Below are 15,369 nucleotides of genomic sequence, written 5' to 3'. Positions count from 1 at the left end.
GCGACCTTGATATTCTAACAACATTTGTGCCAAGGAATGGCCTTCTGTAAATAAGAAATATGTACATAATGTATCTATTATGTTTGTCTGGGTGCATAATGGAACAGCCACATGGCAAGGTACTCTTTAAAGTCTATAAGTACATATCAATGTTTTATAAAATAACATAAATTGCTTAAAAAGTTATATAATATTTCTATGAACATGGTGATGTAATCCTGCTAGTATTACATTTATTTAAAAACAAATTTATATAGTTCTTATCATTTTACAAATGATTTCGTTGATATTTAATTGATACGTCTAATAAATGTAAATATATGTTGTCGCACGTTGTTATCTGATTCGCGACATAAAACAAAAGAACATTGTGAAAATAGCATTGACTCTTGTTACATTAGCAGAACAAATCTATTATTCTCTACAATGTGAAATGGATTGAAAGCTCTTTAGCCCTAACGCTTATGTCACTGAAATATATTTTAACATACGGTTTTTATGATATGGTTTATATGATAATATTCATACATAAAAACGCTAAAATAAAGCTAGAATTTATCCCCAATTCTTTTGTATTCCGTTATCATTCTTAAAGCTGCTCCATCGCTGACAATTTTTTTTCTCTATAAAAAAAGGAGCAGACGAATAAGTTTCTTTCTTCAGTTACAAGAGTTTATTACTTTACACCATTACCACCATTGAAAAGGTTGAGCTTCAAATTTTACTTCAAGTTAAAAATATGAAAAATGATTAATTGTACCCCGAAAAAAATCCCTAGGACTAAGCCTATATCGAAAGAAGTGCTGATTGCACATGCACCAAAAGAAAAGAAATTATTTGATTTTTTTGTGTTAATTAGACATATTAGACACGATTAATAACCAATTATTGTTAAAATGGTGAGTATTGTTAATGTTCTGTAGGCGGTGGAACATCTTCAACTTTTTACTTTTCTGCTCCATATCATACTTTGATTCCCGTTCCATCGTTAATACTTTGAGTGCCTGATATTAAAGACGAAGCCCAGAAGAACGAAACAGCTGTTCAGTGCACACTTTATTATAGAAAACAATGTGCTATTATCCATTAGGGTTAGGGTTAGCTTTATTGTACACTATTTAGAAATATGTTTTTTCACTACACGCCTTTCAACTCCTACACGTTACCACATGGCATTTTAATTCTACTAACGTTCTTTTGTTTTCATTATAAGAACAATTTATCTACCTTAGTCGTTAAACAATATGCGTCAATCAACGAATGATATAAAATCCAAATTCTGCGTGGGTGGGTGATTTCATTATGAAAAGTAACATGTGTTATGAAATATTATTCCTGACGTAGATATTTTAACTTTCCTAGTTCATCCCGGTTAACGAGTTTCAGTATCACATAATAATTCCCAGATTATGTACCACCAACAGCTGCTTCCTTAAAACACAAAATTTACAGACATTAGCATGTGCATCTCAAATGGCGTCGGATATTTTTGTTTTCATTTTCCTGACGACATGTTTACGTCATGTCTTGACCTGGAGACGATTGTATTTGCTTGAAGTTTTACGAGCTCAAAGAAAATTGTTTTTGTTAATAAAATTATGCTTTTATGCAAGAATACTTTAAAGTCTTTCATTTTCATCCTATATTTCAGATATACTGTTCTTCTAACACGTACACCTACCATCTACTGGAGGGTCTGCAGCACTCTGTAATGCTATCTTGGCTTTATCGTCTACATACCTTTGCAGAATACTGCAGGTGTACGCTAACTGCGTGAACACGAAAGAAAATATGTAGAATGCTTAGTTCTACTGGTCTACAACGAATATAATTAGCAGAGGGGGTGAAACACAGAGCGTTATGTACTTCAAGCGCTTATCACCAAAGAGCTGAATTTCTTTACTTTATACTTGAACCTCTCATATTGTATATTGTCTTAAAGCTGTGTGACCAATAATTGCATTTGCTTTCAGAATGTATTAATTTTATCATTATTCACTTTCTGTCAAACTATTGATACTACCATTAGTCCAAGTTAAACGTTGTTTCTAGTATCAACATAATTGAATTCCCTATCCTTAATCTCAATGCTCCCCTCACACTTACTTTAACTACTTCTTCAGCATACATAAATAATTTACACCATCAGCAAACTATTAAATTGAAATAAATGTATTCAAAGATGAAACATAATCGACATAGCTTTCACAAAACGAAATGGAACATGTAGATTGCTTCCTAGGATTTGCAATAAACAAGTAATACAGAGTATTATAAAGTCTATCATTGCCAGAACAGACTGCAGATCTGTAGTGAATCGAGAGCATTAATACACAGCATCTACAATAAATATCCCCAGGAGGGTTGGTTAGTCTACTACAAGCCTCATTATCCTTTAAACGAGATCTATATTCTAAAAAACTCGCGGGACAGTGACGTCATAATGACGTCATACCGAACGCGTTAAGACAGGTAAAGATAAGGCATTCATATCACTATGTGTTATCGTCTGCTCCATACAATAGAATTTCATAAGCTGACCAGGCCCTTACCAAAACAATCGTTTTTCTTACTCGATGTAAACGTACACAATCTCTATTGTGATCCAGTTTATTTTTGGGGCGACTGAAGGCTTTCTCAGAGGTATTCCTCATTTGCATATTATAGAGTTACCTCCCTTCCAGGTAGGTATTCATAGTGAAGTGATTACTTTGTGAGCGAAATTCGCGTCGTTTTCTAGGAAACGCGTGACGTTTTGCTCGCAAACACATAGCGTTACAATCAGTACCTACCCGAGATGGCAGGATAGCAAATATTTCATGATTTCGTTCCGCTCCTACACAGCTTTTGTATACCGCGCCATCAAAGACGGTTAAGCTCAATTTCACCGGAATGGACTTTTGCAGAACATACTCGTTCCACAAAGATTTCTGCAAAATAAACTCTTTTTGCGTCGACTTTAGTTGTTTACATGCGGTTTTTTTAATTATTATTATAGCGGCAGTAATAAGTTTTCTTTATTAACAGTTTTGAATAAAAATAACTTTTTAATATTTTCAGTTCCTAATTAAATCGCTTCTGTCACTCAGTAGACAAAATAAACCGCTCGACACACGAAAAATATGTTTTTTTTTGTGTTATTCTTTGGTTCATAGTAACGAATAATCCATGTATTGTTTTTTTTTCAAAACCCATTTCATATCTGAAACAATGTCTTTGAATAAATGCCAACAGATGCACTAGATAAAAACTAAGGGCTTGGCCACCTTATGAAATTCCGAGAGAGTGAGAGAGAATAATGCTGCCCTTTGTCGGTTTATTTGTAGTTTTACATCAAGAGAGAAGACACTCACCCTTTTTGAAAAACCCGTCTGCCTGTACTGATTGTAGGAAATAAATAGGAATAGGTAAACACTTACGTACGGGGGGAAGACTGATTCAAATCTTAAAGGTTGTGCACACGTTGTGCAAGATAAGCCTCATTCATTAGACTGCCAATGGTTAATTTAGAGATAACTGATAACTTGCTGCACATAAATGCCTTCGTAATGATAAATAGAAACTTCTAATGTCGTTTTGAAGGAGAATATTACAAACAATCCTGAATGTGTACGTGGCAGGAACCAGGTAATTCAGCTTAATTGTCTTGTGGGTAACTTCGTTATTGTTTTCACATGTGTGCAACCCAAGTTTTGAATCAGTCTATCACGCAATAATTTTGGTGAAGACAAAAAAATACGGCATGCACTTTGCCAAATGTTGCCAATTTCTTATAACAACGATAGAAAATCGGATGGGAAAATCCAAAAACAGCAAAATCTAAGACAATGGAGAGGTTACAAAGGAAAATAAGGACCATTATTAACGCAAACAAATTCTAATTCAAATCGTCATTCATTGTCTTGAGACTTGATAAACTAAACCCACAACAGTCGGTTGAAAATGCATAGATATCAGGTGACAATGAGGAGTTATAAGGTACTTTTTCAAACACCGGTACCATAATCTAGCAGGTAAAACGGGAAAATTCGGGAGAAATCGGATGGGGAAAAAATGTAAACAATATTCGAGCAACGTAAATGTGAATCTGTACACAAAAACAAAAAATTCTTATCCGTGAGTTATTATTATCATCATCACATTCTTTCCGCTCATGCGCAAAGAACAGTAAAGTACGTGTATATATAAATCACAAACAGTATACAAAGTGAAGTACCATTAAAAATCAATGCACAGTGCTGGAACAAAGTCGTGCAGAAAAGATGCTGAATAGTGTACCTGAGACTTTGGCCTGGAAGGGTGATCCCTTAATCTCCTTTCCTTTGTATTTGATAACGATGTTGTATAAACCAGGGGTCATGGGCATGAAGGACACATCACACCTGTCTGAGTTATCCTTCCGCTTAAAGTCGGTTTTTGTTGGTCCATCAATTTCTATTGAAACATCCTCTGTAAAAATAAAGTTCCTAATATTGTTATGTCAAGAAATTGGATAAACAAGCTATGATTTGACTCGTACTAATAAATATAGCCCAATTTTTCATCATAGTTTAAAAGTAACTACAAATTCAATGAATGTTTATAAGTAAAAAGAGGGAGACTGGTATGCATGTTTATTATTCTCTTTTTTCCTTTAATTTATGGCATAAAAGAATTTAAAAAAAAAATTTTAATATCATTAACCAATTGATCTTCTCATAAACACATAAAATTTCTTTATATTTATGAATCACAAACGGAAAGATATGAACTGAAATTCTTTGATTCCAAAACAAAACAAAAATTGATAAACGAACAATTATACACAAGATAATAACATCATAAACAACTTGAGCTATGACTTTTTTAACGAAGAGTCTTCAATTAATCAGTCTACCTTATTAGCATATAGTCTTTTCACACCAGTTTTCCTGTATAGGTTATGACGTTGAAGAAAGGAGTGTTTAGTATGATAAAAACATGAAGCCAAACTTTCACTTCGGATGAAAGAGAATCTGCCTGAGGTTGTACAGGATATAAAATGTTTCTCTGTTTTTGTCTGTACGTTGGCCATGATGTTGATCTCACACCCAAATCTATTAGACGCTAGCCGTTATGTTTAATGGTGTAAGCCTGATGCGTTTACTAGGTAATGCCTTTTAATTGTTACCAGAGGCCGTCACGTTTCTGGCATTTTGGCATTTACAACAGAGGGTAAGAGTAGAGCGGTGTATTCGGGATTTAGACCCCGGAAAAGTCAGACTGGGGACGCTGTCCTCAGACATATTCTACTATTGCTCTTGTGGCCTACCTTGTTTCAACAAAAGAGGAATTAATTACATGTCCGGTTGCTAACGATGTTTGGCTACGGGACTAATCAGGCCTTCACAATGAAGAGTTCTGTTTGTTATCTCTAGATACTAATGTTAATGTTGTTAGCGGTAGCTATGGATTGTTTTGTCTGAGAGCTAACATACATTCAGAGTAATAGGTCTCTGTCTAAAGCACCTACGATGATATGCTACTTCATACCAATATACTCGTGTATCAACGTAAGAAAAAAAAATATGTAATGTATATGCAGCGTCCTAGCCAGAACCTCTTGATAGTTATGTGGGAAATAAGGAAATCAGACTATTTCGAAAAAAAGCAGATCAACTGTTAAAAACAGTTTAGTTATATTCACAATCGATAAAGGAAGGTAAGATTTGATGGTTATGCAAATTGGTACCTAAAATTGTTGATTAATCAAAATAATTATCCATTTTTAAACTAATTCTGGAAACTTATTCCTAATTAAAAGTGAAATGAGTGACAAAGAAGATGACCTTTTAACCCATTACTGTGAGAAATTGGCAATGCGTGAATATTTATCTCCATAAATTAATATCAAGGATGAAATCTCTAAATGTTCTCTCGCAATATCTTATGTAAAAGAATTATCTTTAATTACTTACTGAGGGTACCAGCCTTAGCGGTGATGGTGAAGTTGTTCATCTGTCCACTCATTCCTCCGATCAAACCGCCGCCAAAGGCTGTGACATAGCCACCATCGACCTTGTCCACAAGGCATGAGAAAGGACTACCTGTTAACGAGAGAAGTTACTTTTACAATACATTTTATATAACTTTGTAATGCGGATATCTAGCAGAACATGGATATTGTTGTGAACAATTCATTCATTGTCGGTAAGAGATGATTAGGCCAAGTGAATGACGTGTCTGTAATTTTAATTTTATGATCGAGATAGTCGGTTGATTAAGGCTGTGGGTCGATTATTTTTATTCAAGGAACAAGTATTGTAGAACACGTCAATTATTAATATTTAAAAGGAAGCCTCTGTTCTTTGTTCATCTTTTTTGCCGGGTGTGTGTGTTCTAAGCACAGTCGTAAAACAGGACGTGTTCAGTCGTTTTGTCATTCCTGATCCGATCAGTTACATTTTGTCAGAAGTATCATTTGCATGTGCTACAATGTTTGACATCATTCAGCAAATAAGATACAAGTAGTTGGGACCAAGTTACCTATCAGAGCAAATGTTATTGACACGCAACATACATTGTCACTATAGGAATGCTGGTTATGTATGCACGCGGTGCGTGCGGCACGTGCACTACGTGTATCGAGTGATGTCACTGTCAATGTCGCTCATACATCGTCTATAACGAGATATTAATGAGCCTGCCGACGCCTGTGAGGTGATGCTCTCTCTCATAACGATGACTTAATTACTTAATTACGTGACAAAACTCTAGTGATGTACCACAAGTTGTCATGGTAACCCATGTACATATTTCATGCTCGTGAATGCTTATTATGAAACGAGTCTTTGAAAGTAATTAATGCATTTTATCACAGCAGTATATGAATTAATACCGATTCCTTAAGCAGAGTAATAAAGAAGGCAGTGAGGAAGTGACAACTCGACTTCAGTCGAAAGCAGTTGTCCTTAACAATGTGGCAGCGTAGTCCACCACACGGTGACACACATATAACTTGTATCTGTATATTGCATCAATGTTCAATATGTCTAGAAGCGCGGGGATGGGGTATAACCGATGCCATTCTATAGTGTTCATTAGTACACAATACATGTAGCTCTATTAGCCAATTTGAGCTGAAAATGTCAAGAACCGTGTGCATACTTGATGTCTCTCTGTAGTGTTCATTTGTACAAGATAATGATGAGCCAATTTGAGCCTTATTTCATTAATTGTCTTTATATATTTAATTATATTTTGCTTTCTCTTTTAAGAATAATGTGCGTTTTTCCATATGTTTGCTTTCTGATAAAATGTCGTAAAGCAGGGAAATCTGAACCCATCAAAATGTAATATTTTACGACATAATATCTCGCACTTCTGCTTCACACCTTCAAGAGGCAATTGCAATCCCGTGACTCGGAACGCATTTTTTTCATACTTTATGGTTTTTGGAGTGATAAAAAAGGAGTAAAACGGGCGATGCACAGAAAAATATAGCCCTCCCACTTACAGGCTCTAATACCACATAAATAATTAGGGGGAAAATGTTAGTACACAAGATTGAAATATCAGCCTAATTCGCTATAGTATATAGCTTGGACCATAAAGTGTATATTTTTTGCTGATGGCCATTTTACTTTTCCCCAACAAATTCGACAAGTGCATCGCTCTGCGTTTTATTGTAATGTTCTTTCCCATCGGGACTCCAGCCAAGGTTTTGTGTTTTATTTAGTGCTTGTAGAATATTTATTGTTTGCTGTGTATCCCGCCCCTAAGACTTTCACTTCATCATCGTAACTGAATATACACCAGAATGCCTAGGACACAACAACAACATATAATTACAGATAAGATCAATTGCATGTAAGCAAATCTGCGACGCGCATTACACGAAACAAGTAAATCATGCCGACAATATGCATTGCGATAGTGCTAAGACCCTGCCGAAAAATACCCTGCGTTGTGATATTATGTGTAACAGTTTTTGCCGCAATACAAATATTTCCGTATCCTATGTAGAACTAGTCTGAGGTATTTCTTACATGCTCGTCGGGTTTGTGGTCTATACGTTTACCGGGCTGGGCTGATGCGAAAAGCAGTTGATGAAGACAAGCCCAGACTGTTTATAATGCTATACTATAAATGGTTACTTCAACATTTGCCTATGTTGTGTGTATTATTAGAGTTGTGGGATGGGGAATTCGTTACAACTTAATTAACTCAAAATTCTTACTTCGCTCGCCCGGAAAACTAATTGTGTATTGGCGTTATAAGTTAGTACACCGACGCTGTTTGGTGCAATGTAGATCATGTTTTTGCTACAGGTTGTCTGACAACGTACAGTGCCATAGTTTAATGTCTAGGTTGAGTCAAGAATACAAATAGGTTTATGTATGTAATCCAGCAACACAGACTAATATTCTTCAATTGTTTCTATTATTCTCAATGATAGATGAAGTTGTGATAATTTTGGAAATGCTACAGTATTATATTCTTAAAAGCAATAAACGCAAGGGGAACAACGGAAGGAAATATAGAGAGAAAAATTACAGTATCATCAAATCAGAAATCTGTTCGCAATGATTTCGAATTTATTAACATAATAGGCTGTTAAAAACGTAAGTTTATATTTGAAACAAATACAATTGCTATAAATATTTAGGAATAATCACTACTACATTTTTATAATATATTGATACATTTATTATATGAAATGACTAGCATAAATAGCTTATATAAAAATAATATCCTTAACTCAATAATGAATTAACAAATGGAACCCAATTCATCTTATTTTTAAATGTACGCAATTCAAAGCAAAGTAAGAATCACGGACGATAGTAACAGTGAAATAACGTTTTATAAAATTCTAGTAAATAATCGAAGATTGGTAACAAAACGACATCATATTTCTTCTGGATTTTTCGCTGGTGTCTGCTTCATATTGGCGTATTCCGTCTTTGCATATTACAGATTTAGCTACCTTGTGGGTAGATATCCATTGTTTCTTCATTATTCTTTGAGCGCAATTCACGCCGTTTTTTCCAAAACGTACGACATTACGCTCTTAAACACATTATATCACAATCAATACCTACCCGCAAGTGCAGATAAATCTGTAATAAGCAAATTTAGTCTCGCATTCCCCGACTCTCGCTGCCCGAACGAGAGTCACTCGTTCAGGGCGGTCCGAGTCTGGGGAATGCGTGACTAATGCAAATTCGGAATCAGTATGGAATGAAATAAACTTTATAATGAATTCCTATTACAATTGATGTATTGACTGCTATGGCAATGTATTCCTACTTTTCACGGGAAAGGCCAACTGGTAGATGAGGTCAAAATCTGACAAGATATATATTCAGTAGTATACCAGTGGTAAGTATTTATATATCTCATTAAAACAGAGAACAAAGGTATATAATGTATTTATGCATATAAAGCAATGCTGAAAGAAGCCTTCCATAGTATCTTCAAGTTATAACGACCGAATGAATTTATGTGATAACATATGATTTGTTTAAAGAATATCAAGGAACTGGGTGAAAATAATTATCCAAATTTTATGGTTGCATTAGTCTATGTAATCCTTTTGATATAAACAACTTTTAATTCGCAGCCGATAATTCATAACACACTCCGTTGTGCGTTATAGGTTTTTGGCGATGAGATAACACACGCTAATCGCGGAGGCGTACCCAACAAGGAGATGATTATCCTCTCTCTGCCAAAGCTGTCAGCTCTAAATTTACGTAGTTTACGCTAAATTCCGAACCGTGTGATTTAAAAATTGTTAAATAGCATCATATTTAATACGGAATTAGCTTTCCATTGTTTTTTAAAATACGATTACATTTTCTGATTAATCGTAACTTCTATAAATGTCTGATAAAGTCAATATATATGATATGGTTTCTTTTTAATTTGTCTTATTAGTGAGGTGCTATCACAGCTGTGCGTATCAACATGGTGGAGTTAGAAGCGCGCAGCTGTAGAGTTTGTAGCGCAGCTGTATATTTAGAAGCGTGCAGATGTAGCGTTAGAGGCGAGACTTTGTAAGGTGGAGCTGTGCCTAGTAACGCACGTCTCTTTGAAAATATATATTAAATTTATAGACGTACTACCCTTCTGTTTCCTAATGCATGTTTTGTTTTTGCTGAAGAAATCATCAGCTTAGCATTTGTTAAAGAGCATATATATATAATGTGTTTGATTAATGGCACCCGACAGCAGGAAAGCTATGTCTGATTAGAAAGGAAGCATAAATTCAAGAGACTTTGAATTATTACCTCATTTCCTGGCACAGTGATCGCAAACCAAAGCCTGTACCATGTTAAACAAAACGCCCTAACTTGAGTAAAAATAAATAGTTAGACGTTTGCCCATCAAATTAAACTGACGTTCCAATACATTCACAATTTGTTCATAAATACATCCTGCAAAATCAGAAAACGGAAACTTTACAACAGGTTGTTCCAAGAATAACAAAAAATAAATAAAAGAAACAAATTTCACTGTGATATAAACTTTTATGTTTACCAAATCGAAAAAAAAAAAGTATGTTGCTACGTTTGGAAACAACACACTGCTGCAGCAATTCTGAAAGAGGGAATAATGAATGGAGTAATACCTTCACCAAAGACTGCAGTAATAGTTCCGATAGAAAGAAATTACAAAAGAACTTCCTATCATGATAAAATTCTTGTAATGCCTACTGATATATGTATAGTACGTTACAGCAAACGACTGTCATATTTCTTTTGAAATTAATTTTGATTTTGTTAGGAAAAATAATAACTATGCAGTACCGAGACAATTAATAAATAATGAAAGGTCCCGTCGAGGTCAAGCAACAGCTGTAATATGGCTCTGAGACTTTGCCAAGACTATGACAACTGACAACAGTTTTGGTTCTAAAACATTACACCAGATCGGTTGATATTTCCAGGACTAGTGACGACTGTCAATTGACATTGGTTCTGAGACAACAGATCGGAGATGTTATTTTCTGCTAGTAGTGACCACTGCATTTCCTCTTAGACTAAAGACCGGACATGACTAGTAAGTATTGTGATTCTGTTAGGTCTAAGACAAGATAACCTCTAATGCCCTGAGGGAGTTGGGGACTCGGATAATCTACAGTGCAAGTCAATAACCAAAGCTAACTTTAAAAGTTCCAAGAGAACAGACAAGGAATTTCGCTTTGACCTGGCACATCTAATGAACTTTTGCTATAACTATTAGAGCATGGTCAAGAAGGAATCGCTGTCTCTAAGAGCAACGGACTACCGTTTAAGTGTTTCTTGGAGAATGGTCTATCAAATGCCCGGAATTATTACGTTGTGTATGTAGGGCATGTTGGTCTAAACAAACTCATCTTCACATCTGTATCTAATCAGTACCGTTACGGAAGCACATTTCTCAGCGCCGTTATGGCCAATACGTGGAAATATGGCCGCAATTTATTTACTATACGTAAACATTCTTTCGCGATAGGAACTTTGGAGAGAAAAGCATCGCGGAACATTGTTTTGGTTATTGTCTGTATAAAATGTTTACGTGAATATTAGAGTTTTGCATATTTCTGCGTAATAACGGAAGTGCATTACTATTTTTACACTGTAGGTATGGCTAAAGCATTGTTATAATGGGGAAAACCATGCAAAGCATTTGTAGTTGTAAGTTCTAGAACGAAGCAACTTTTACGCCTTTTTGACACATTGTTTTAAAAGCTTCGTTGGTGGACTTGATATTTGCTTTTATTCCAACTGTGATGTTGCTCAATGGTTTAAAATATAAACATTGTACATCCCTGTTTGAAAGGTTACACGGTTCATAAAATACGCATTTTGATTCTTTCTAAGTGCAGAAACATATCTTATTTCATTTATTGAAAATGTTCAAAAAGGTACTTATTATATAATGATTCAAGGTAGAATCCTAATAACATTTTGTTTATTACACAGTTAAAGATAAAGTTAGTTTCCATTTTTTTATGTAGATAAAGTTAGTTTCCATTTTTTTATGTATTTTTTTTATTGTTAATCACTCACCCTCTACGGCATTTCCTTCGTAGCACATCTGCACCTCGTGGCGTCCCCCGGCCACGGGGTTGTACTCCACCCGGATGGAACCATCAGCGTTGTCTTTAATCTCAGGCCTGAGACCTTCAGGAACTGCCGCCATTGTGTGCTGTAATATCAAACAATGATGATTATAGAACTACTACACCATTGTGTGAATTATAATAAAAGATGGCTCAGATTTATTCATCTGATTTATTCTGATTATCTGTCTCATATGAAAGCATAGTCAATCTGAAAAAAAAATCATTTATTTTTCAAGTCCGATTCATTTTCTCGCATTTCATCAACAAACAACAAGAACTGAAGTACAAAGACGTTTCACATGAACACTGTACGGATAAGAACCTAAACAATTAGCGCTTCATCATGAAATAAAATTGCTAAGAAAATATGCTTTCAATTAAGCCAAAGTACGACGTCTAATAATTATGATGTGGATTTTTTGTTGGATTTTAAGCCTTGTACATATTAAGATGAATGGCGTTTCTACAAATGAAGTAACTTAAGTAAAGTAAATGCCTGAGGGTTTTGTCATTTACAGTATGCCATGATGCTCAAATTACTCTTTCATGCATACTTAACAATTAGTTACGGTAGCTCGACTGCAAATTTATTCTTTGTAAGTTACATAATTCAATTACGTGAATACATTTTTGCTAGAAACAAAGCAATGTCATTATTGGAGTGAACTTTGTTACAAATACAAATTGAAGTAAGTGGAACGATCTTGAATACTCGTGGTTATAAAAGTCAGAATTATGCTACTCAGAAGGAATCTCAAATGCCAATTGTAATCTTTGGTATAACCAAACTAACTGTAATTTCTGTAACAGTTTTTATTAGCATAATAAAGTATAAAGAAAAATGGATACAGGTACGCGCTAGTAAAACGACAAAATCAAAGATGACGCTTTCAAAATATGTCAATCAGGTCTATCAGACAATAACTACCTAATGTGAGTTTGTTTAGTACGCCAAGAAAGTCCAAATAGTCAAGTGGGAACTTCGGAAAAGTTAGTTTCAAGTTTAATCGCCTACATAACTCCGTCTATTACTGTAGAAAAAATAAATCAAAGTTGGATCTGCCTCACTTTAAGGGGAAAACCAACAAATGGTAGCTATGGCCAAATTGTTCATACACAGGTAAAATTATGTCAAAACTGACCATTTGAGATGCAAAGTAAGTGATTCTTATAAACAGGTGGTATTTTACATAGGGGTTATATTTGAGTAATAATGGACTAAAAATTCAAAACCTACTTCACTTTTACCTAACATCTAGTGTTGAGGTATTCACCTACTAATGTGTGTTTCTAGTATTAACTTTGGATGAGGTAGATATCTAAACTTGATAACCCTTCTTCATATTTGATACTCTAAAACGGTCACAAGGTCATTATATTTCAGCTTTGAACCAATATCTGTTCATATATAAAAATGACAATATACACGAATCCGCCGAACGTTATACGCAAGTTAAAAGTATATGCTACTTAGCAAAACGGCTCGAATGAATCTGCTGAGTTCTGGCGAGGACTGGAGAGTGATAATAGGGCAGTGTTTACACCACAAACGTCTTTAAACTATGTCCATCAGGCAAATCGCACAGCATTAGCAAAGTTGCGCTCACGTTACCGAGTCGACACTGGCAAAATTCTCCATTCTATTTCGGTTTAGGCATCAGCATGCGAGGGTTACTATGGAAGCACCTATGTTGGTAAAACGGGATAAGTTTGACGTATTGCGGCGGATTGATATAAGGGTAATCTAGCAGAACCCCTGCCTAGCTCTCTCTAACACCTGGGTAGAAAAACCTCTCCACAATAACGGCAAACAGTTCTGAATGTTTTCTCGGCAAAGTAAGCAAAGAAAGGTTAATCAGGCTGAGAGTTTAATATCTTTTATATACACAAATATGTGTGGAATGGACGAAATACTTGTTGTTTCTTGTTTGGCTTTTTATCTAGCCGAAGAATTATACGACACAGGAGTTGTAGCTTTAAAATACCTAGCAAGAAGACATGGACACTTTTATAGTAATAAATATGATCATTATCTGTTTATGCAACTCTGCCGATAAAAAGATTCCCCATAAACCATCTTAGCTACAGCCTCTTACCATGTCACTCTCAATAAACTACCGTAGTAAATATGAACGCTAAGTTAGCATAAAAATGTCGATAATTCAAAAAACAAATATACATAAATCCTTAAAGCTTATCATTATCATTAAAACGCCCCAAGACTAACACGTTTCCTGAATAAAACAAGGCGGAAGTGAAGAATAACTAAGCACGGTACCGGAACCGGAGCTGTCAAGTTATCGACCCGTTTGGTTTCGGTTTTTCTAATATTTGATTGGTTACAAGGCATGCGCAATAACATGCCAATGTCAGCTTTTTGTATCATGAAATGTCGGTCAGAAGTAAAAGTCGTTTCACTTTAACTTCACAAATAACAGACATCATATGGTTCATTTCCGCATTTTACTCAACTTTCTTCCTAAAAATAGAATCCGTTTTCAAAAATAGCCAAACCATTATCAAGATAGTTGAACATGGTAACTGTGAGTGTTATCTGGCCGTCGGGGCTGTTCAATGTACAGAATACAGAATTCGTTTGTCTCATGCATATGACGTCTACTGAAATTGTTTATACATGTATAAATTATAAGTTTACACACTTGTTGGCGACTACTTTAAATATTGATTATATCTAGTTGGTGCTTTTTAAATGTATTTTGTGATTTTTTTTTATTCCGCAATGAGAGTTTTATCAAGTGGGAAGTTTTTATAACCTTATATCTCAATAATTACGAGGTGATATCTTTGTGATTTTTGCGGGAGCATGTTGTTTTTGCGTAAATTTAATTGGTAAAATAAGTGATTGGTAAATTATACATACATATATACAAATACTATTGACCTTTTGGCCTCTATAAGCAAAACAATTAAATTCCTCCAAGTTCGATTTCCCAATTTCTTATTTTTTGTTTGTTTTGTTTTTGAGCCAGCTTAAATCTTTCAAAGCAAATCACTTAAATACAACGTACCAATCGTTATATACTTTTATTGCGATGATTAATTTTAAATTGCATCTATCGAAATGCTTAAAAGTGACATATTCAATTGCATATACATCAACCACATGTAGCCGGGCATGCAAGGAATGTCTGACAAATGTAAAATTGGGTACTGAGTATTTTAGGCTTTTTCTTAAAAACTGCATCTTGAACATAAGTTGGTTCAGGCTCATGGTATCGCTTTCTGAGACGTCCGACTATCATTTTTTGATCTACACTTAGCCACCCCTTTGATGT

At 34.9% G+C, this 15,369-nt stretch overlaps 1 protein-coding gene across 5 annotated transcripts in view; it reads right to left on the bottom strand.

Annotated features, from left to right (window-relative positions):
- The window catches only part of LOC138324073 (filamin-A-like), a 48,585-nt gene that overhangs the window by 12,270 nt on the left and 20,946 nt on the right, over positions 1 to 15,369 (bottom strand). For 3 of the 5 annotated variants that reach the window (XM_069269086.1, XM_069269087.1, XM_069269091.1), the window contains exons 2-5: positions 12,018 to 12,156; positions 5,937 to 6,065; positions 4,279 to 4,449; positions 3,354 to 3,380 (exon numbers count right to left, since the gene is read on the bottom strand). In XM_069269086.1, the coding sequence (XP_069125187.1) occupies positions 3,354 to 3,380; positions 4,279 to 4,449; positions 5,937 to 6,065; positions 12,018 to 12,156 (466 nt within the window). The remainder of the gene's footprint in view (positions 1 to 3,353; positions 3,381 to 4,278; positions 4,450 to 5,936; positions 6,066 to 12,017; positions 12,157 to 15,369) is intronic. The other 2 variants (XM_069269088.1, XM_069269090.1) reach the window with 1 other exon arrangement.

The sequence above is a fragment of the Argopecten irradians genome, chromosome 5 (assembly GCF_041381155.1).
Source record: "Argopecten irradians isolate NY chromosome 5, Ai_NY, whole genome shotgun sequence".
NCBI classification, from domain to species: Eukaryota; Metazoa; Mollusca; class Bivalvia; order Pectinida; family Pectinidae; genus Argopecten; species Argopecten irradians.
Note: the sequence above shows the minus strand (reverse complement) of the source record. Positions and strands in the feature narration are given on the sequence as shown.